Here is a 23,878-nt window from a genome sequence, read left to right on the forward strand (position 1 = left end):
CTTATCTAGCACACACCTTAACCCTGGGGAGTAGTATGTGAGTAGTAGCGACTGTGTTATGAAGCAGTCAGCCGTTACACTCCAAGATTATCATCTCAGTCTGCTTCAGGATTCTTCCAAGTTATGCAGGGAGTTTGGAAAACATACATGTAAGATTTGACATTATTATGTATTTGTCATGTGCTAGTGTTTGAAAGAAAAATCTTAAAGTTGTTGGAGCTGTCATAGAGGGGAGCACTGAGCTGTATGAAAGAAAAGTGCAGAGAGACAGACTGTATTAGAAACCGTGTCCCATGATGTTACAAAATGTGATGATTGAAGGTAAATGTTAGGAGACATTTAGGAGACAAAGAGCATTGTTAGCTTCTGATATTGCAGTAGACCTGCATCTTGCAGTGACTGGTGATTCTTCTGTGGTACTTCGGATCTCAGTCCCAAGCAGATGGGCCACTAATGAATTAACAAAAAAACTCCTTGCTACAGCCACATCTTTCTTTCATTGCATCTGGTGTAGTTCTGAATAAAGTTGCTCATAATCACTATTTAATTAACTTGGATCGAAGTATATTTCATGTCTATACTCTACATTTGGTTGACCACTACAACAGTCAGTCCTAAACTGTAGTGTCAAATACACTTAAAGCAATGGAAGTGGTCTGGTTGAAACCGAGGGCAGTACCAGAGTATTCATTTCTACCTGTGAGTTGTATTTTTCAGTTGGCATTGGCAATGATTACTTCTTAGCATCTTGCCTGTGGTTGAGGTACTGCAGAAAGTTTTTTTTTTTTTTTTTCTCCATGGACTTACAACTGAAATGTTGCTTTTAAAGGCAGCAGAAAGCATGCTCTGATATAAAAGAGACACCTGATTCGAAGTACATGCAAATGTGTTTTGATGTGTTGCTTTTCTACTCCTTGGCTTTTGTATTATGGGAACAACATCAATACAGTGGAAAATCCTTTTAAAGCATCTAGTATTTCACTGTTTCTTTGAAGAGACTGTGCTTGCCTGTGGAACAAAGCTGTGTTGCCATTTTGGTGGAACGCAACCTGACCTTCCTCTTGAAGAAGTCCTGGTTTACACTCTGGCAGAGCCTATTTCTGATAAAGCAGATGGTGTTATTCCATTCAGCCACTTTTCATTCACCACTGAAGAAATTTTGTTCTGCCTTGCTGTACAGCTGTTATTTTAGAACTCTGTGTTAAGGAAATTGTTATATTTTTAACTTGCAAAATGTCTTTCTCATTAGTGCTTTCTCACTGCATGGGTGGCCTCAACTTTTTAATCCCAACTTTCCCTTAACCTTAGTCAATCTTCTTGTCAGTTTATATTGTCCCCTGCTCAGCAAAAAAATGTTTGTCTCTGTCAGTAACACAAAACTGAGAGGTGCTACTGACTCCCTGAAGGGACGAGAGGCCATGCAGATGGATTTAGGTAGGAGGGCTGCTCTGAAAGCAATGCCTCCTATTTTGTTATGTTGCCCCATGATGGATGTCTATGGAATGACACAGAGGTTGGACATTCCTCAAAATATTTTGTTTAAATCTGAATTTCTGTATGTGGAAAAAATTGTACCAATTGACAATCATTAACACTTGCTGAGTGTTTATGGAAGTGAAAAAGTGGATGTTAGCACAGTGAAGTGGTGGATGGAGTGCTTCAGCAGTAGTGACAGCAATATGAATGAGAAGCCACATTCTTTATGACCATATAGATTTTTATGAGCATAGCATGCAGATTCTTATTCGTCATTAGCAAAAATACATAGCTAATAGTGGTGACTGTGTTGAAAAACTGCTTTGTAGTTGAGAATTTTCTCTATTAAATACTGTTATTGTGCTCATTGTCTCTGCTGTGGTTTTCATGGAAATAAACAGCAGATATTACTTTTAGAGCAACCTACATACTTCATAGCATTGGAGATGAACAGTGACTGCGTTTAGTATTGATATGTCTTCACCTTGAACATTGTATGTAGTTCTGGGTTGTGCAACATAAAAAGGATGTTAATGTCTTCGAATGCATTCTGAGGAAGGCAACCAAACTTGTAACCGAGCTGAAGAGCAAGTCCTGTGAGGAGAGACTGAGGATGCTTGGGGAGGATTGTGAGGCAGCCTCATTGCTCTCTGCAGCTTTCTAAGAAGGGGAAGTGTAGAGAGGTGCTGGGCTCAGTTCTTTGTTCACTGATGGCCAGGGAAGGTTCAGACTGGACAGTAGCATAAATTTCTTTGCTTTTAGAACAGGCTTCCCAGTGAAGTCATTGATGTCCCATGCTTGTCAGCGTTTCTATTTCCAGCTGACCAAAGAATATATCTAAGTCTGGTTTTGGTTACATTTCTTTAGACTCATTCACTTGTAAGTGACATACTAATAAGTTAATGGGAATGCTTACCTATTCTGACATTGAAGATAACATTAAACAGTATTTAAAGTCAAAAGTGAAGGCAAAAAATTAATAGAGATTCAGAAAGAAAAAGCCCTATTATTTTCATTATTAACACATGAAATTTTAGTCACTGAAGCACTGATCAGGTCATGTGAGACAGAATAGGGTGGGTGATATTCACCCTCACTGGAGGTAGTCTCCTCTGTTCATAAGTCTCCATGAAACTTCCAGGATCTTTTATCATAGTCTGATCAAATATTCTACTCAGTATGAGAAATACTTCCTTTCCTCTTTCTTCTGCCTGCCACCATGGAAGCAGCATTTCTGCCAGCTCTTTTTGCCCTGAGAGAGGAGAACTCCAAAGCATGCCATCATCAAGAACTTGCTTTTATGGTCCTAAAAAGCTGGTTGTATATTCCCTTTTCAGCAGCTTCAAGAACTGTGGCTGACCAAGAACTAAGCACAGAATAAAGACTGCACAGATTGCCTGTATAGCATTCAATACCTGCAACACAGGAGGGTGCCATCAGCTATTAATAACATAAATGGTGGCACACCATTTTGTTTCTAGCACCCAGGGTTCCACTATTGGTGGTAGGAGTGGATCAAGTCTTAGGGACCACTGCAGAACTTACATCTTCCTTTGCCAGGTTGCTTTGGTCATGACCTTTTTCCCTCCTGAAGTAATGTATCAATGTTGGCCCCAGAGGTGCTCAGACACCTTGATGAAATGTGCTTATGAATGTGAATTGGAGTGACTAAACCATAAATGTGGGTCTCACTCTCTATCATCCAAGTTATAGTAGCAATTCTTTCTAATAGAGTAAGCAGTAAACTTTTTGGACTCCAAATTTAAGGCAGTATTGACCCAGCTACCAAGAGAAATGGAAAAACAGGAAAATAGAATATGTTTTTACATACGATTCACTCCATTTTTCAGTGGATGATACTTAGATCCTTAGATCCTTTTGTAGATAAATGACATTCAATATGAGAGGGCAAACAGTATGAGAGGTCAAAAATATGACTTTTATGCCTAACACCCTTTAAGTCTAAATTCTAGCTCTGCTATCTCATGTTGGAGAAATCCCTCATCTTTCCGTGTTTGCTTAAAAGCTTTCATAAGCTACTGGAGCCATCTACCAAAGACTGAGAAAGGTGTTTATTTTATAAACATTATAGCAACTTGCTTAAGTCTAGGATACCGCATATGAATGTAGGGGAGTAAATTCAAAGAAAATGCAGGGAAGTTTATTTCTGCATCTCACATCTGCAGTTGTAGCAGCCTTCTAAACATCTAAACGACTAAAGAGTCACTAAGCAAAGAAATTATCTCAAATAATTACCCAAACCACCTTCTGTTTTTCACAGCAACTTTTAGATGGAAGGTGGCCAATTTGCCTTAAAATATGGAATTGAAACATCTTAACCATTGAGGTGGTCTTGATAATTTTACTTCAGATCTACAGCTGTTTCTGCATTTATACACTGAATAGCTTCTTCTCCTTGGTTCATCACATTTCTAGTTTTCTTTGCATGTGCATCTTATTCTTTCAACAAGTTCCCAGTCCAGGTGATTGCTTTCATATCCAAGTCTTTTTGAATATTGTTTTCAAGTAAGAATTCTTAAAGTACTGCCAAACACATGCTTTACTGCACTTTAGCTATTACTTTATTTGCTAATTCTATTCTCTGTTTAAACAACAACAAAAAAAGGCTAGTTTTTTAAATATATCCTTTTTTTGTCTTTTATCCCATAAATTTATAGCATTATAATGATAATGTTTCAATTATTAAGCACATGATCCAGGATCCACTGGAAATTTATGGAGCTTTTTGAAAATGTCCAAGGATCTTGGATCAGTTCCTAAATGCTTACAGGCTACTTGTTCTTCTTTTATTTTTTCACTCTAGATATTTTAAGCAATATTTATGAGATGGGAACTATGAGGGTTGCTCACATTCTTGTTCTGTTGTTTTGTTGGTTTTGGTTGATTGAGTGAGCTGTTTTGTTGTCTTTTTTTTTTTTTTTTTTTTTTTTCTCCCGAATCACTATTATTTCCAGTAATATAATCTGAAACCTTATTATTGTCCTGGTCCATCTAGGCATGTGCTTAATTTAATCATAGTTAATCTTATCAACGTCAAGAGAGCTACTCGTCTTTTTAAAATTGAGCATATGATTAAATGCTATCTTGTCTTGGACAAAGACATAGGCAAACAGGCTGAGTGAATCAAATCCCCTTCAGTGCAGCCGAATCATGGAACTAGTTCTCAGAAAATCCTGACTACGTATTTTTTTGAAGAATAAATCTATAAGCCACTCCCACAGCCAGATGGGCAGTGGGATTACGGGTTTAAGAGAGGAATTTTTTAGGAGTGGTTACCCTGATTATAAGCAGAAACATAGTACATGTTTGAAGCATGAAAATATCCCTGGCAGCAGAATTTCTTAATTAACATTTCTTCAAGCAAAACAAAGCCCAATGAAGTTACATCTGAAGCAAGAAATAAACTCAATTTTGGATGAGGCAAATCCTTAACTGCTATGTATGGTGGTTCTCAGGGGAGACTATTTATCTTATGCCACAGAAAGCCCCTGAGTTTACTTAGTGAGCTATAATGAATCAGTCTGAGTTCTGACAGTGATACTTCTACATGAAAAGCAATTGTAGCTTAATGCTTCTGCAGCATAGTATAATGCTCCTGTAATCTATAATACTAAGTAATTATATTGGTATTCATCATGTAGCTCCACAGGCAGTAGTTACATGGTATGCAGAAAATGAATTCAGAGTTCACCACCTGCTTTAAAATGTCACAGGCATGATTCCAAGCTTTATTGTGTCAGTAAGAACTTCAGACATTAAGCCTTCATGAGATCAGAATTGCTATGTATTTATTAGTTCCCTTAAAATCATATGGGTGACTTAAGCATTTTCCGCTATTTGAACTAGCTTTTTCTGATATTCTGGATACAAATGAAACTGTTAAATAGAAAATTTTTGAACAAAAATGCAAAAAAATTTCCTTTCTTCTTAGTCTTTCAATTACTGTGACCAAGATCCAAATCATTACAGCAGTGCCATGATTTTTCTTAAAGCTGATTTACAAAATGATGGTGTGAATTCTCTACTCAAAGATTACACTGTTAGAGACAAGAGACCTGTCTCTGCCACCTTGGAGATGGTGGAGTTGACTTCACTCTACCCTTGCCTTGGGTAATGTGAACAGGAAATACGCGTTTTGTGCTGCTGACCCACATTAGTCTCCATGGCATATTTAAAAAAAAAAAAAAAAAAAAAAGGAAGGAACCACAGATAAGTGGTAACACTAAGTAATACTCTTCAATCCAGTCATAGCACTGCAGCTATTTTCTTCCCTTGCAGTGGAATTCAGAACAGAAAACATCACCACACATTTTTGTATTAGGGCTACAATACAGTAAGAGGAGAGCTGAAAAGAAAATAGATCATTGAAAAAAAGTTATTGAATAAGAAATTTCCTGTTTCTAACTTCTGTTTTCCAATACCCTCACATTCCTCTGAGAAAACTGCATGTAGCAATCCAGAAAACATGGGAGTTTGAGACTAGGCTGTTTCCGTAAGAACTCTGTTTTGAATATTTGCTGTTACCCAGTTATAGTGGAAGAAGCTATTTCTTCACCCTTACCCTCTCCTAGAACAACTACCATATCCTGATGCCAAGTCTCTAGAAGCCAAGATTATTGACCTGTGCCTCTTAGTCAGATTCTGAGATCAGGAGATCATGAGGGCTATTCAGTCTGTTTCACATGTTTGAGGAGTTTAGTTTTCAAGGAAAGAGTGTAGTAATTATTATGTCATACATTCCACCTTTCTACCTTTCAGCTCTTCAGTCTGAAGAGTTCTGCCTTCTTGAGACTTCAAACACAAGTTTTTGTGGTATCTTAGCGCAGACATTGCGGCTCTGGTAGCCAAGAACTTTTTTTAGCACTGAAAAATTCCCTTCCTGGAAGGTTTTCCTCAGGGCATGAATGCAGGAACCATGTTCTGACCTGTAATTTGTCTCACATATTGGGATGATAGTTTATGTTCTATCAGCAATGTAGAAATGAGCAAATTTCTGTCTTCCAAACTTAATGGGGATCACATTTAGTCAGTGTGTACAAAAACAAAGATAAAGAAGTATGTTCCATCTGAGCAGTGGGCTGTGCAACATGTGAATCTGGCTGAAGGTATTTGTAATAACATGACAAAACTGCCATTCAATATTTTAAAATATATTTAATCTCTGAGCCTGAGAAGCAGAATATTTCAATCTCACATTTAATTTATCTACTACACTAATGTGCAACTTCTCAACTTTTACTTGGTCCAGAAAGATTAGAGGCATATTTCTACTCCCTTATCCAGATTACACACTGTGAGTGTCTACAAGCAGTAAGCAAGATGCTTATTACGCAAAATAATATGTATAAAGCAAAATTAAGATTTGTATTAACATTCCTTTCTCAGACACAGAGAACATAATTTCTGTTGATTCCTTTTTACAGTGCTAGACGTAGTATTTTACAACATGCTGCTATTTAATTTCTTTTTCATTTGCTGCTAAACATTTGTGTTCTGATCATATTGAGTAGTTAAAATACCATTTAAAAGTTAGGTATAGGGAACTAGATGGAATACTCAACAGTTTTTATGACACTGATGATAAAACCTTGGGGTTTTTAGATAGATAATTTTTAGGTAGATAATCCTTTCAACTTAGGCTAACTCTTTCACATTCAATTTGGATTTAGTCAAATTCTGCCCTGACTTAACAGCTTAGTAGTCCAAAGTGCTGACAGCAAGGGTTGCACTGGAATAACCAAGAGCAAAACTTCATCTTCTGTCTTCTTTGAGTATAGTTAATTCCTAGTTAATGCAGGAAGATTGATCTCAATTAAAAGAGGTTAATTTTCATTTTGAATCAGTGTTTCAGATGATCTGGTGGCGTTTATTTAACACTTGTAATATCAGGAATGACTCTTTCACCTGAGATTATAGCTGAATAGTCCCTCAACCCCACCTTCCTAAACTCTGTGAGACTTTTGCAACACTACACTTCTGACTCCCTGTCTTCTCAGCAGTTTTTCTCTCACCTGCCATGGAAATATATTCAGTCAGAAAAAAGCAGCATTTCATCTCCCTTAGAAGCCTCCCTGAGCATATTAGTGTATTATGTCAAATTATCTGACATGATTTACAAATAATCCAAGTATCCAAGTGTTCTCTCTTCTCTGTGGCACTAGTAAATCATAGCAACATTCTCAGAAAGGGCATCTGCTGCTCCTCTGTTTTAGAGAGGGTTAGACAACATTCTGCAGTCATAGCACTGCTTTACGGAAGGACTACTCAAGTTCATGAAAGGCCCACTTCTGGGCAGACAAGAAACGTGAACCAAGAAGCACCCACTGTACTTGTGTCAAAGCTTTATGTTCTCTCTCAACCCCTAGATAAACAAGAAGCCACTCTTGATTACCTACTCCTTGGTTAAGTAACTTGCTTCTCAAGGAAGAGACTAGGAGATTTGGGAAAGTGAATGAAAAGACAGTATAAAGTTCTGTCATGTTCTCTCTCTTTTTGCTCCATATAGAACCAACATACGCACAGCTGCTTCTCAAGTATGATTTAGAGAAGGCTGCTCATGTTCTCAGCTAGTTGTACAATGAACATCTTCAAAATGTGATCAAGCTGGCTAGAAATATAAGATCATGACATCAAAATGTCAGTTCTATAGTGAAAATATGGCTTTCACATGCTGCTGGCTTCGAAGCTCATCAACAAAACAGAAGAAATCTGTACTTGGAGATCTTCATGTGAAGTATTACCATTTGCAGTTGATCAGAAGTACCAAATCATCTTTTGTTTAAAAATATACATGTATATGTTTAATAAAATTATCAAACTTGTGAATTTAAGACATTCCAGAAAAAAAGTAGTAGATATATTTTTTCTGACACAGATTCTTGTTATGGAATTTAATGGAAATGTTACTGCTAAACTCTCAGAAAATCTGCACAAAACTGTACAGATCTACAGGGGCAGAGAATAGCAGACTCTCCTAGGGAAAGGTTTCATTATCCTTACACAGCTTGATTTTTTTTACACTATGTCTGCGCATGCTTCGTCATTCTGCCATCTGCTGTAACAAAATACAGGCAAAGCATTTTTGAAAATAAGCCCTCTGCACGTTAAAAATGCTCCCACCCTTCTCACAAGCTGTTGAGCTGATTATCCTCACCTCCTCATTCTCCCTTGGCCCCACCATCACATGCTTCATGAATTAAATACATGTACCAAGCAGGGAGAACATAGAATCCCATTGATTTTGCCACAATGTTTCTATTAAATGAAATGAATAGTCATGCATTTTACTTTACTGTGTAAATGCATCTACTGGAAGGACAGAAATATCACGTCATTACCATTAAATTTTTAATTTTGGGACTCCCAGTCAAATTTATTTCTTGTTTGGTATTGTTTCCAAATACACAATGTATAGCGATGTTGATTGCTATAGCACTGAAATTATAGAGTATAAGCAGAGTAGTTTTTAGTGCACTCTCTGTACAGTCAAAGTTTTTTCCTGGTGCAGCAGCACAAATCTCTTGGTAGCAGTAAACTCTCTACACATACTGCATTCCCGAACACATGTTCAAAGGTGATAAAATAAATGCAGATGGTTTCCCAAAACCTCAGAGGAGTGTTTTTTACTGTTGCTAAATGGACTATAAAAAAATTGGGAAAAAACTGGAGAAAATTTACTTTGACACAGAAAGGCAATTTCAGAATAGCATTCAGTCATTTGGGAGAAAAGCTAAATAAAACGTGCGTTTATAATGATCTATTGGCAAAATAATATTGACAGAATATTGAAACTGCCTAATAGGAATGAGTTTCAAAATACTTAAAATAAGTATTGTGAGCTGAGTGTTTTCTTAACTACTTAAACATATGAAAATGTCAGATAAGGAACTTTTAATTCAGTGTGCCCTCACTGGAGCTGACAATAAAATCATCCCAAGCTACAGGAAAAACAGAACTAAGCTTTAACAAATTTATTACAGGCTTTGTTTACAAACTTGTTACAAAATTATACAGCATCTTATGTGTACACAGGTTTTACAAGAACATGTGACTAATGAGTGCAATTGCTCTGCTCTCTGATTGAGATCTGCAGGTTTCTCTTCCATGATGGCCTGATGCAGCTTTCCCCACAGTATTTTTTTTGTTGACTTTGATGGAATTTGGATCACATCCAAAGTGTAACACTTCTGTTCATTTCTATACTGAGGTAAGAAAGAGGCAGCTGATCTCATAACCTTATGCTCCCTGTTTCTTTCCTATTTAATATGTTTCAGATGATTGGTGTTATATTTGCTTTGATGTGTTTTTGCTGGGCACTTAGAAAACACTCAATGTATTGGTGATGTTAAGAATCATAATGACTTTCTTTAACTAAAATAGCAAATTGTTTTCTTTAAACCTATGAGGAATGATCATTTTCAGTGGTAGAAATAATTAGATTAGAATCAATTCTGATTTTAATTACATTCCTTTAATAATACATTTTCTCACCTGTATCTAGTATACTTTCTCTGGATATATAGTGATGTAAACAAGAGCACCATCCACATTCCAGGAACAATGTAGTCACCAATTAATGGGATGTAAGCAACAGTGTCTATCCAAGTTCAGAGGATGCTCTTCTTATGTAGATATAGACCAAATTGATGCATGGAAGAGTGAAAACCTCTGAAGTCAATAATAGATGACAATATCTGCTCTCAGCTATTCACTATATCTGAAAATAATCTCTATTTGGAAATTTTGGGTGTAAAATTAGATTTTTAACCTGGAAAATTTTTCAGTGGGACAGTCCTCTTAAAAATATGCTTCTCCTCACAAACAGAAAAATTGATAGTCAGAGGTTATTGTAACCTACACTTTTCTGCCAGTAAAAATAGCACAAGATCTGTTGAGGGTTTTCTTTTGTTTGTTTTCCAAGGAGGGAGAATTCAGAAAAAAATCTAATCACAGATTAGATACTGAATTGCTTGTTATATCATCTCTTCCCTTTTAACCATTGCCTTCGTACTAAAACTGAAGCTATTATTGCTTGAAGCAAAGTTAGCTTCTAGTCCATTGAGGTGATTACTTTTCCTCTGAGGTAAATACCCTGGCTTCATATTGAAAACTGAGAGAATTCTCAAAAAAACTTTTTGTTTATGGCCTCCCCTCCAGAATTACACCTCCATGCTCCAGCCTAGTTTTCAGTGTCAGCTATTCCCTTGCTTCTGCTCATGAGAAACCTGTCCATTTTATGATGTGTAGGGCTCTCTGCAAGGGATTAGGGGAGACCACACAATTTGTTACATTGATCACCTGTTACAGATTCAAAGTTGATTCTCCAATAGTGAAAATTATATGAATAAAGACACCTTATCACCATATTTTGCATACTCTGATCTCATTTTCACTTCTGATGTGTAACGTGCAACAGCAATGAAAGCCATAATGTAAAAATTTAAGACCACTATAGCTGCTTTTTTGAAGGGCTTTGTTTTGAGCACTGATTGTGGATTAAGAATTAGCTAGGGACAAATAATTTATGTGGTTCAATCTTAGTTCTGTTGACCAAAATCTATGACATGATTCTGATTTACTTTTATCACAGTAAGATACCATCCAGTGCATAATATAGCTAATGCAGAATGGCCCTTATCTTCAGGTAGAATAATTATTAGTGTCCCCACTGGAAGTACATGGTGATGCAAAAAATAATTTGAGGTATTTGTTAGCAAGTTTTTCTGCCCTAACCACAAACCTGTGTGAGTAAATAACTCTATTATAGCTATGGTTTACCTGAATTTTAATGACAGTATGGCTCAAAAAGAAAATCTTTTATGTCTCTGTGAAAGGTACCAGGTTTGCTGTGAGCTTCCACTCGATTTTCCTTCCATTTAAAACAGGGACTGTGTTACTGAGGAGAACAGTTTCATATGAGTGTGTGGCTTTGATAGCCATCCTAGGATATAATCTCTTTCTTTATTATAATTCTTAAGCCAAGAGCTCTTTTAACATAAAGACAACACTGACTTTGTTTCTAATTTTAAAATGCAGACAGAGAAGAATGATGTAAAAATTAATCATGAGATAATAGATTAGTGTAGAAGAAAAGGTCAATCACAATAAATGCTATATCCAGAAGAAATAATCATTTATGTATTAATGATCCATTTAGATCTGCTCTTGGTCTCATTAGTTTAGTTACAAACACTTTAGATTTTTAAAATATTGTTTCTAAGATTAATTGTCAGCATTAGAAATAGTTGCAAAACTAATGTGCTTTAAAAACAACAGTGGTTGCTGGATTATAAACAATCATCCTGAAATGCTAACAGGGAAAATGGTCATTTCATTGACAAAACTGACACAATAAAGATAAATTGTATTTTACAGCTACTTGACGACTCTGACAACATCGGCTACAGGCTACGACTCATATTTTAGTTCTTTTCTGTTTTAGTGTTGATACTGAATCCAATTAAATGTGAGTGTATAGTGAGAGATACAAATATGTACACAACTCTTGACACCAATCTGATTTTTAACAAGTTTACTAAATAACTGTCACTGGATTGACTATACTGAATGAAGAATACTGATTTTACACAGATTTTACAGTCAGGTTATGGTGTTCTGCCAACAGACAGTGTCACAAACATAGTCTAAAGAAATCTGGAGTTGCCCATAGCAGAGACTTATTTATTGAGAGAGAAAGCTTATATACTGTAGATTTGCTGAAGTTTAATAAATAAGATCAACTTATAATATATAAAACAATATAAACATTTATATGCTACATGCATATCATATAATTTAAAGTAATAACTTATATAGCAAAGAGATGCAGATTTATGTTCTTCCTATTTTTCTTGACAATGCACACACGCAGGAGGTGTCTATTCTTATCCATCTCCAGCCTACAAGTTTATTGTTTTCTGAAGTCAGTGCTCTAACGTAAGTTTGGGATGTCTTGCATTGCGAGTTCCAGTGCTTGTCGTCAATGCCTCGGCAGCCATTTTTAACAGGTTTGGCTTCTTTACACCTTGTTTCATAAAAATATTGCTTAACTGGAGAGTTGCCTGTTTTAATTTCTCCCAGCACAGTTACCTGGTGTCCTCTAATGTCAATAGCAGATGATTTGTCCGTGACCCATAAGCTTTCACTGTCACAAACAGAATATTCCCCTCGGTGGCTCTTGTGTTCTGCGTACCTTTTCCTTCGAGATGTTCTGTTTAATACCACTGAATTTCCAACATAATCCTCTGTGAGGTACAGTGGTGGTGGTTGCAGTGGTGTGTTGTCACTCAGGAGAACTCGAGGAGAATTGTAACGTCTCTGCTGCCTTAAAAGGTCTGTATCCATTGAAATAACTGGCTGGAAGTCTGATTTCATATTTTCATCTCCATCCATCTCTTGGTGATCCTCTACTTTCTGCACTATATTTTGATAGTTTTCCTTGACATCTATCGTCTGCTTAGAAAGCTTGTTCTTCAAAATGTCTGCCCGAATTAGTTTAATAATGAGAGAATTCATTGAATCTTCTGGCAAACTCCTTTGATCCATATTGTTTGACTGAATGCCACGAAGATATGCAAGAAATATCACATAAAACAAGATGGACATCACCTTGTTCACCTGTAAGATCTACAAAGAAACAGAAAGTCAAGATAAAAGCAATTAAATAAGATTTACTAAATTCTGTAAACATAAAAATTCTGATTAATTTTTAATGTTTTACTTATGGAGTAAAGATAGATACAGATAGGCTATATGTATTTTAATACATTATTTAATTTTATTCTGTAATAAATGCAAACATTTTACAAATTCTTTTTTAAGCATTTAATTATCCTCTCATGTGCTTTAAAGAATGATCTCACTTTTATTCATTCCTTGTATAGTGACAGACATGCCAGTTAAGTCTCATCTCCACAAAGTTAGGTAGCTACTCTTGGGAAAGCATGAACAAGCCTTGATAATGAACAGATGTTAAATCACTTTTGCAGAGTCTGTTCTAATAAGCGGTTGGTTTTAAAGACGCAAGGAGAGTAGCAGACTCTAAAGTGGTGTAACATGAAAAAGGTATGACTTTGCTAAGTATCAAGAATTTGCATGTGTTGAAATGTCACGAATACATCAAATTTCTGTTCATCAAATGGCTTGTATCTAACCTTAAGAGTATCATCATACACTGAGAAATAAATGCAGTGTTTGAATAGTGCTCTCTCACTCATGCTATGAGATAGAGTACTCTTGAAGAGAAAATACACAGTTAAGCTGTAAAGTGCTGTTTCTTATATTTTGAACATCAGAAACCAATTTTTAGGCTTTTATAATACAAGTGGGAAGTCCAGATAGATCCACTGAGCACTTTTTTTGTGGTTCTTTTCTGGGCTGCGGCCTGTTTGCTATTTTTCTTTTTTTAATGAAGTTCCCTTGTTTCATGAGTGGAGCAAAATAGAAATATTCATGGACAGAAGGAAGCCTCTCTCCCCACTCCTCTTGAAAATGAAGAGTCTTGTTCAAACAGATCAAAATGAACTCAAGACTGAAATTTTGAAAACTGTGCATCCTGTGCTTCTTTTTGTACTACATTTTAGCCATACTATGCTTAATGTGGATTCCTGTATTGTTTATTCCTAATTCTAGCTTCTCAGTATCTTCTGAAAGCCCTTTGGCCACTTCCGGTTTAATCTTTCTATCATACTGTAGTTGAGAACTATAAGCATTTGTGTAAGGAAGTTTTTTCCCTTGTGGATAACTGTTTATTTTGTATTGAATTGCAATTGAATTTAAATGAAACTAATATTCAATGTCAAATAAAAGATCATGGAAGAAAACCATTGACTTTGAAGTAGACTATCTGAAATTTTTACACAGGCAGTGAACTGAAGATGAAAATATTAAACTCATGTTGTTACAGAACTGTCATACCATGTGAGAGGCCCTGGGTGAAGTAGTGCTTCAAGTGACTGAAAAAAGTCTTGAGATTCATTCTCCTACACTGCAAACTAGTCCACCATATTTCAGTTTTCTAGCATTCTGGAATGAAGTCACAGACTCAAAAAATTGCAGAACAGCTGATGTTGCTAGGATCCTTAGGAGATCATCTAGTCTAATATTTCTTCTCAAACCAGGGTCAGCTGGAGCAGCTCACACAGCACTAAGTCCAGTCATTTTATTAATATCTTCATGGATGAGCAGTCTAAAACCCATCCAGGCAATCTGTTTCAGTGTTTTATCACCTTCATTGTAAAAAAAAAAAAAAAACCTAAAAAAAAAAAACTAAAAATATCACTTCTTTCAGTAGTTTCTTCTATTTCAGTTTGTGCCCATTTCTTCTTGTCATTGTATGGAACATACTTGATAGAGTTTAGCTCCACCTTCTTTACTCTTTCCCAGTAAGTATTTCTACACCTTGATAAGATCCATCTGAGTTTCTCTCCTCCGGGCTAAGCAGTCCCATCTTTCTCAGCCTCTCTTTGTATGACAGTCCCTTAGTCATCTTTGTTTTGGTATGTCCATGTCTCCTGTACTAGGGTGCCCAGAACTGGACTGAGCACTGCAGATGTGAGTAAAGCAAAAGAATTACCTCCATTGACTTGCTGGTAATGTTTTGGGTACTGTGCATTTTCTCAGAATAAACTGCAGAGAAATCTGACCTTCTAAAATAAAAATTTCTAACAAAGCATTTTCTGTGTAAGAAGGAAAAAAAAAAAAGAAAAAAAAAAAAGAGGAAAAAGGGGAAAAGGGAATGAAGCAAAACTTGTTTTAGCAACAGTGAGTCCCCTCTTAATAGTTTGGAACTGCAGCAAAATCAGAGCTACCCTCTGTGGATGTCCTTTTATGGACAAGAAATGCGTTTTCTCCATTCTCAGTTTGTCACAGTATGAGTTCGCCTAAATCTAGACAGTTGTTTGCAGCAAAGCTATGCTTTGAAAGAAATTCTTAGATTTTCAGTTAACATGCAGTTACTGTCATACCTAAATAAATACTAACTTCATGTAGATGGATCTCAGAGCCGAGACTGAGCTGTATAAAAGATCTTTTCCTGTGCAATTTAGCTTGCCCTTGGTAAATTACATTCCTTTATAAAACAGAAAAGACATTTTAAAACATGTGTCATTCAGCAGATTTCTCATAGCACTCAGAAGAACTAACTCACACATAATATGACACACAAGGCCATAGAATGGTTAGGAAAGCTCTGAGAACACTCTGCTCAAAAGCTGAAGGCATTATTCATGCCAGCATGCAGCTGCATGTAATCACTGGTCTGCTTCATTTCAAAACTAAGTGGCACTAACAAAATACACAAGTTGGAGCAGGTGATGAGGTGAGAAAAGTAAGACTAGAGTTCCTGCAAACTCCATTTAATATCATACTGCACACAGACAGAGTTAGAGACCTCAAAATCAAATCAGATAAAATAAACTCTTTTTTCTTACCCATGGCAGAACTATGTTAATGGTAAAAATCTTTTGTTGAAAAATATTTTGTTGAACCAAAAATAAAATGTCTTATAAATTTGGTGGGAAAAGTTTATGCTACTCTGAAATTTAACCTGTAGTTTAACTTTATCTTAATAAATTATGTGCTACAAAAAGTAAATTGTCACAGAACAAATCTTTACAGTTTTCTGACATACTTTGGGGACAAGAATTTAGAAAGAAAATGCAAAGTTTGGGCTAAAGAAATTACAGTTTTTTGGGAGTTACTACGAGACAGTTTTCCTAGGAACTGTTTACCTGTGAAGATAGTGGTGTACTCAGAAATTCCAGTCCAGAAAGATCTGTGACACACAACCTACTTGACATTAAGGTATATCATCTTGCCTGACTTAAGTGAGTCCTCAGTATATATTGAGTATAACCATACGTAAAATTGAATCAGGATAATTATCTTTCTGTGCAATATGTACTATACCTGACCTTTTTGTTCTGTGGTTATAGAAGATTTTAGAAATATCAGTTTGAATCTGAAAAAATCAACCTACCATCTTCTCCGGATTTACATCAAAATGTATCCCTTATTGACCTACCTGTTTATGATGAATTCATCATTTGACTAGGAACTCAGTATTGGAAGAACGCAGTGGTAGATAGCTTGATTCACTTTGTGCCTGTAGCCTCCTGTACCTCCAAGTTCCATTTCCATTCCATGTTTTGGTAATTCAGGTAGGGCTGCTGACATATTCTGCAAAACTTTTTTCCTGAGCTGCTGAGAATCTTTGGATTAGGTTTGCTTCCATCTTCTACTATTCTATGTAGTCTTCTAGCTATTTGAGATGTAGCGTTGATGCTTAGAGCTACTGCTAGACTCTTGCTAGAGGTGGGTACATGGTTCAAAGAAGCCATTAAATATGGTCAGAAAACACTGTGCTATGTGAAATTTGGAGAAGTAGTTGCCATCAAAGTAGGAAAATATTCAATTCTTCATATTTATCCCTTTGTATAGTGTCAGTCTCCCCTTACTCGGAGATTCTACCTCAGCTTTCAAAAGTGATTTAAAACATGTCAACAGGAGCAAAGATGCATAGCAGAACTAGGAGTAGAACTAAATGGCAATTAAGCAGTCTGAATGGTATAAAGGTGCTGTCTATCTTGCTCCACAGCTTTTGCTCTGACCAGTTTTTCTTGTATTCCCACATAGAGGACTTATAGGAACAGATATCACACCATGGCAGGAAAGCCAACAAAAACTGATAGTACATAGAGCAGACTGTTAATATGCGCTAAACAAGTTTGGCTTGGAGACTGCTGACATTCGTGGCATACCAGGTAAAAACAAACATTACTAAAAATGTGATGCATTCCAAAGTTGTTCAATCTTTCAAGTGCAGCTTAGCTTTATTTTATATTAATGGTTTATATTCCTGTGATGTTGACAGGGTATTGATGCTGTCTAGCATATGCGTCTTGCGGAAGTCCTAAATTTAGGAGAAATAAACAATCTTACCTATTATTTGTATTAAGAAATGAAATCCCCCACCAGACTCTGGTAAATTACTTTCCAATCTATTCTGACACAATGCTTTACATAAGATTGGAAAGCTTTCCTTTGTTTTGTTTGTGGTGATTAAAAATAATAAATATCTTTTATTTTGATTACCTTCTGAACAGTCTACACAGCTGAAGCGCAAAATGTCATTTAATATGTGCTGTGAAAATAGTGAAACCCTAGTACTGTGAGACACAGCATAAGTATCCACTTTTAAGTCATTGCTCTGAGGAGCCGGAATAGAAGCTGGTGTGACTGGTGAATTTTTCATTCAGCATTGTAATACCCAACATGATTTATGTAAGTCAGCTTGAAGTATGTGGCACTTTCCAAAAAATTTAAGAGCAGCTTTTTTTTGTTTTTTTGTGGTTTTTTTTTTCTAGACTAAGCAATGATCATTTGCAGTGGTTGACAGTTTATTCAGGCTTTTGCATGATAACAGTGCAGTTATTCTCATCGCTTGCTAAACTCTCAGAAAACAAGAAGTAACAAAATGCCATTTTCATTTCCTAATCTTTATAACTTTGTTGATAAAAAATGCAGTCCTTACCTTCTGTGCTTCGGGAGGGAGTGAAAATGTACAGAATGAAAAATATTACTGCATTATGAATATTCAGATGGCAGAAGATAGATTATGATATAATTGTACATTAAATATGTGCACATACTTCAGAATAGAAATTGACTATTTGTCAATATCAAATTGACTATCTGTTGTTGACTATATGTCAACAACACATGTCTGTAGGAGAATTTATTATGATAGATGGCTACAGAGCAGTGAGTGCCCCAAGAGATGCTATGACCCTGCTGAACATTTCTGTTTCTCAAGACGCAGAAATTTCAACGTACACAGTTTGAAACCAAAGATTTCACAAGAGCTAGGCCCACTAAGAAGCCTAAGAATTCAGACACAAAATCAAGTGGAACTGGGTTATGGCAGCTCTATGTGTTAACTCTCCCATTCTCAGGGCCAACCAAAATGTAAGCTAGAGTGAAGGAACTTGAAACCAATGCATTCCTCCTGCAAATGGGCTGGGAGTAGGGAAAAACACTGTATCTGAGGAGGAGGGACCCACAGTAGATGAGTAGCTTTTAATTATGAGTTGCTCAAGGCCATTTTCAAGAGAGAACACATCTCAGCACTTGAGTCCCAACAGTCTCCAGTGAGAGGTGTACCAGTTAGAGGTATTGCAGTAATGGAATTAAGCCTATTGAGTCACTGTTTTTTCCTCTAAACAGTTATGTACTCAAGTATGAAAAGCTCACTTGCACTTCAAACAAATCTACCTTATTTATTATTACAGTTGTGTTCTTGACCCCTACCCTCTATGGAAAGCTTTCCTAACTGGTGAGAGCTTTCTAAAAGACAGAATAATCACAAAATATGATAATACATCTGCTGTGAGGGGAAAATGCTTAAACTGTTAAACACGCTGTGTAGAACTGCAGTAACTTTGGTTCTTTTCTGATGCAGCGGATTGCAACTTTTTGTTTGTCTGCATTTGATTCTACTGCAAATGTATCTTTTTGGAGATTAGAACATGATCAATTTACACATACCTATTTCCAAGAGAAAGGTCAGGAACAGTTTCTCAGTGCTTACCTCACTACTTGGAACAACAACTGCTTCTCACACCTTGTGCAATGGTAATTCTGTTTAGGGTTTCATACGGCCAACACTGACACAGAATTCTGGGCAGCTGAGACCTCGCAGAGGTGCTGGACACTCTCCAGCATCTTCTACCTATTCCACCAAGAGGCTTGAATATTAACAATGTGTACCAACCGCACTAGTTGCATCCTCTGCTCTGTGATCACCTACAGAAGCAGGAAGATATCTCCTCAGTCACAGCTAGGTCTTTTTCTATTTTAATTCCTTTCCTCATTTATATTTTTGTGACATGATGATTACAGCTGTCTGCTTCTGCCCAGAATGCCATCATGTAGTTTTGCACTAACCAGTTGAGTAATTGCAAATTGAGAAAGTCGGGGTGAGGTCATGACAGGTTGGGATCCTGGTTCCTCCAGTTTGCTGCAAGATTTTAGTGGAGTCAAAATCTCTGTTCATGACTTCCTACATCTGCAAAATAAGGAGCTCCATGAAATGATGATGGCATTTTGTTATTTTGGATAAATACTCTAACATCCTTTGCTTCCTCAAATTTCTGTCTGTTGTTGCCCTACTAAGACTAAAGATTTTGTCTCTCCACAGAAGGCTTGACAATATTGCAGTATAATGCCCTTAATGCTATATGGGAGGTGTCTGTCTGTTTAGAGACTAATGAGACATTTAACATAAACATTCCATAAATGTAAATCATCCTCTTTTCTTTTACAGCTCTCATGTCACTGATATTTGAGAACTCCAAAAACATTTATCTGCATTAATACAGAAAAATTAGGGTTTTTCTTGTTCATGTTTAAACAGACTGGAAACAGAGAGCTCGGATGTAATTAACAAGGTTGTATGAGCATTCTGTTACAAACCAGGAGTAAAGATAATATCTTTATGTGTTTTCATGCTGCACTGCATCAGAAAACCCATTTGGAATGTTGTATAAGTTGATCACAGGAGTGATAACTGTGAAATATATGGAAATAAAAATAATCACATCTGAGATAAGTGATTAGCCACATCTCGGTCATGATGAAGAATTAAAGCTGTAGCTGAGGTAAACAATTTCTGCAAAATTCTTCTGCTTTCATATTATTCACTGTGTAGCTCTGAAAATTCTCCAAGGTAACAAGAAATATAAAGGTCAAATTCTTACTTAAATCAATAAATTCCAATGACTTGATTAGATTTGTGTTATTTTTACAAAAACCAATAATTTCCCCACAGTTTTGCATTTGTCTATTTTTTCAGTTTTGGGGTGTTTTTGTTTGTTTGTTTGTTTTTTGTTTTTGTTTTTTTGTTTTTGTTTTTTCTTTGTTTGTTTAAGTTTGGTTTGGTTTTGTTTGTTTGTTTTTGGAAATCACTTGAATATTAGAAATAGAAAGCACAGGAACTAATCCATGATGGAGAGCAATATAAGGTCATACAGTATTTTCATTGTTAATTGTCACTAGCGAAAGGATCAAGCAGCAAGCAAATTAAATTTGCAGCGGAACTGGGAAGGTATGCAAACAGCAGTTAGCAAAGAAAAATACAATCTCTGCTGGGGAGATGAAGACATAAAATATTGGCAGAAAATTACAAAATGAGAGTTGAACTAGAAATTACAACTTAGTATACTGGGAGAATAATGATCTTGAGCATAGACCTAAGAATTATTGAAAACTTTAGAGAGGTATAATATTTAATAAATGCAATTGCCATGGCATTGCATTGCAGAGCTAGGAAGGAATTTTTGTAGCACAGCAGAAAAATCAGGAAAGCTGTTTGAATGTTGGAAGGTATTGTCATATAAAAATAAAATAAAATAAAGAGCAGCAAAAAAGACTACAAGGTTTGTATAACTGATATTTAAGGAATTTGCCATGAATGCGCAAGTTTTTGCTATAATGTGATAAAAAAAAGCGTGACAGAAAACCTCGTGTAAAGATCTAGAAAGTGTGAACACTGCTAAAAGCGAGTGTTCACTGTAGGGTGGTGCATAGGAATGCAATCAGGAAAAATGAAATTAAAGAAAGAGAAGTTAAGCTGATCATCAAAATAAATTCTCAAGCTCTACAAAATATTTGCAAAAAGCCCAAAGCCACACCAAAGAGGCCTGTTTTTATGTTTTGCTACAGCTCTGAAAATCCATCTAAATTTTGTTTTGTTTTTTTTTAAAACTCTTTGACAATCCTTTCAAATCAATCTGGATCTACTTTGGCTCAAACAGGGCCAATAAATTGTTTTGTAATAGTCAGACAACAGTTCCTGTTTCTTCTGGTAGGATATGAAAGAGCAACCTTTTAGAGACTTTGAAAAGTAAGATATGAGGTATAAAAACATGAGGTGTTTTCATATTTACATTCCCACTGGATGAATCATTTACATGCAGGATTTTTTTTTTTTTTTTTTTCCCAAGGAAAAATGAGAAAATTTCAAAAACATATATTTTTAGATTAGGTTTTCTGGTGTTAAAAAAGCACAAGCAGAAAAGTCTTTCAAACTGTGAAATTCACAATAATGTTTTGCTGGAATTTCATTTGAAAGCAAGAGGATTTCTGTTTTGCTTTGCCTTGTTCTGTTTTAAAAACTGAAACTTTCCTCATCTATCTTTTTAAGTATTTTCTAATTTAATTTTTCTTTTTATAAAGTAAGGAAAAAAGTCAAATCAAGCAAGCAAGTAGAGGAAAGAAAGAGTCAGAGTTCCAAAAATATTAGACCCTCACTATGAAGTCCCAGATCCATTGACCTTGCTTATGGATACAGGCGAAGTTCATACTCAGAAGGAAATAGAGAGAGAGAAAATGCCAGTTAGAAGTTAAGTGACCTTTCATTCATAGTTTTAATGATTTCTGAACAGAACTTGAGATGCTTTTGTTGAAAAGAGAGCTTCTCTTCCATTTTCTGATGGCTTTACTGTGACCTGATAATGCACATTTGCCTGGAAAGCAGTAATGCTATTTGGGTAATAATGTATCTCTCAAGGTCTGTAAGGTATCATTTGATTGGAACGAGAAGCGTTCCAGCTCAGAAGCTTCTCCCAGACAGTGCATGAGCCTTGCTGTGTCTCCATATGTAATTCACTTCTGCTTCGGCTGTGTTCCATGGGACTGGGACTGTCATTATGCAAGGGACTCAGTGGAGAAGCCCTATTTCATTTTAACTAAAACTGAACCCGTGTTTGCTTTGCAAAATCCCTTGGCTCCTGATTGCTTAAAAGCTGTGCAGAAATACATCCTTGGCAATTTTGTGAATCAAGTTTGTTTTCTGAAATGCCTCTCCATACTCCTCAAAGGTTCACCAACCTTCAAATAGAGAAGACAACATACTAGACATACACATGCAAAGTTTTGGGTGTAGATGCTGTGAAGGCAGGATTTCTGAAGAACAAGAGGCCTGCTCCAAATAAATTCAATCACCAAAAAGATCTCATGAATTCCACACAAATTGGACAAGGCTTTAGCAGATAAAGTGGTGGGGATGACAACGTGGCTACAGACAGTGGCTGTTGGACCCTTGCTCTGTCATACATGTAAGATGCAACTCTATTGTTTGTATCCAGACCATAATAAGGAATTTTTACTGCACTATAAGACTAATACATCTTTCATGATTATTGCACAGGTGTAGCAGTTTGCTCATAACTAGCTTGAAATATGGTTAAAGTCATTCTCAGAGAAAAGCAGTCTGTATTTCTGATAGATCATAGGGAAGTGTGGGAAATGTAAGATTATAAGTTTTTCTCACAAAATCACAGAATTGCAGGGGTTGGGAGGGACTTGAAGAGATCATCGAGTCCAACCCGCCCGCTAAAGCAGATTCCCAACAATAGATTGCACTGATATCTCCATAGAAGGTGACTCCACAACCTCTCTGGCCAAGCTGCTCCAGTGCTCTGTAAAACTTACCATTTAGAAATTCTTCTGCATGTTTATTTGGAATATCCTATGTTCAAGTTTTAGGCCATTACTCTTTGTCCTAACACTACAAATCACTGAGAAGAGCGTCACCTCATCCATTTGCCTCCAACCTCCCTTTTGATATTTATAAACATTAACCAGATTCCCCCTCAGTCTTCTTTTCTTCTGGCTGAAAAGTACCAGATCTCTTAGCCTTTCCTCATTAGGGAGATAATTCGGGTTCCTAACCACGTTTGTAGCCTTTTGATGGACTCTCTCTAGAAGTTCCGTATCTCTCTTGAACTGGGGAGCCCAGATCTGGATACAGTACTCCAGATGTGGCCTCACTAGGGCAGACTAGTGGATGGCCTCCTTCAACCTGCTGGCCACACTCTTTTTAATGCACCTGAGGATACCATTGGCCTTCTTTGCCATGAGGGCACACTGTTTGCTCATGGCCAGCTTGTTATCCACTAGAATACCCAAGTCCTCTGCAGAACTCCTCTCTGGCAGGTCATCCCCTAACCTGTAATGCATGAAGTTATTCCTCTGCAGGTGCATCTGCTCTTATTGAACCTCATAAGATTCCTTCATGCCCAGCTTTCCACTCTATCTAGGTCTTGTTGAATGGTAGAACAACTTTCAGGTGTGTCAATCACTGCTCCCAGCTTTGTATAATCAGAAAACTTGCTGAGGGCGGACTTTATCCCTCCATCTAGGTCACTGATTATGATGTTGAACAAGAGTGGACCCAGCACTGATTTTTCTTAGCATGAAGAGAGTAAGATACTCATCCTCCCCTTCAAAACTCATTCTGCATGATGTCATATGGTACATAATATCCGTTTGGCCAGTTTAAATCAGCTGTCCTGTCTCTGTTCCATCCCAGTTCCTTGGGCCC

General features: G+C 36.5%; 1 protein-coding gene across 1 annotated transcript; it reads right to left on the reverse strand.

Annotated features, from left to right (window-relative positions):
- Positions 1–12,327: 12,327 nt before the first annotated feature.
- NTF3 (neurotrophin 3) lies at positions 12,328–13,101 on the reverse strand (the record flags this gene model as incomplete). The annotated part of the gene is made up of 1 exon (XM_079549436.1): positions 12,328–13,101. The coding sequence occupies one exon, from the start codon at positions 13,099–13,101 to the stop codon at positions 12,328–12,330; it is 774 nt and encodes a 257-aa protein (XP_079405562.1).
- Positions 13,102–23,878: the final 10,777 nt, after the last annotated feature.

This window comes from Tetrao urogallus (genome assembly GCF_951394365.1).
Source record: "Tetrao urogallus genome assembly, chromosome: 1".
In the NCBI taxonomy this organism is placed as follows: Eukaryota; Metazoa; Chordata; class Aves; order Galliformes; family Phasianidae; genus Tetrao; species Tetrao urogallus.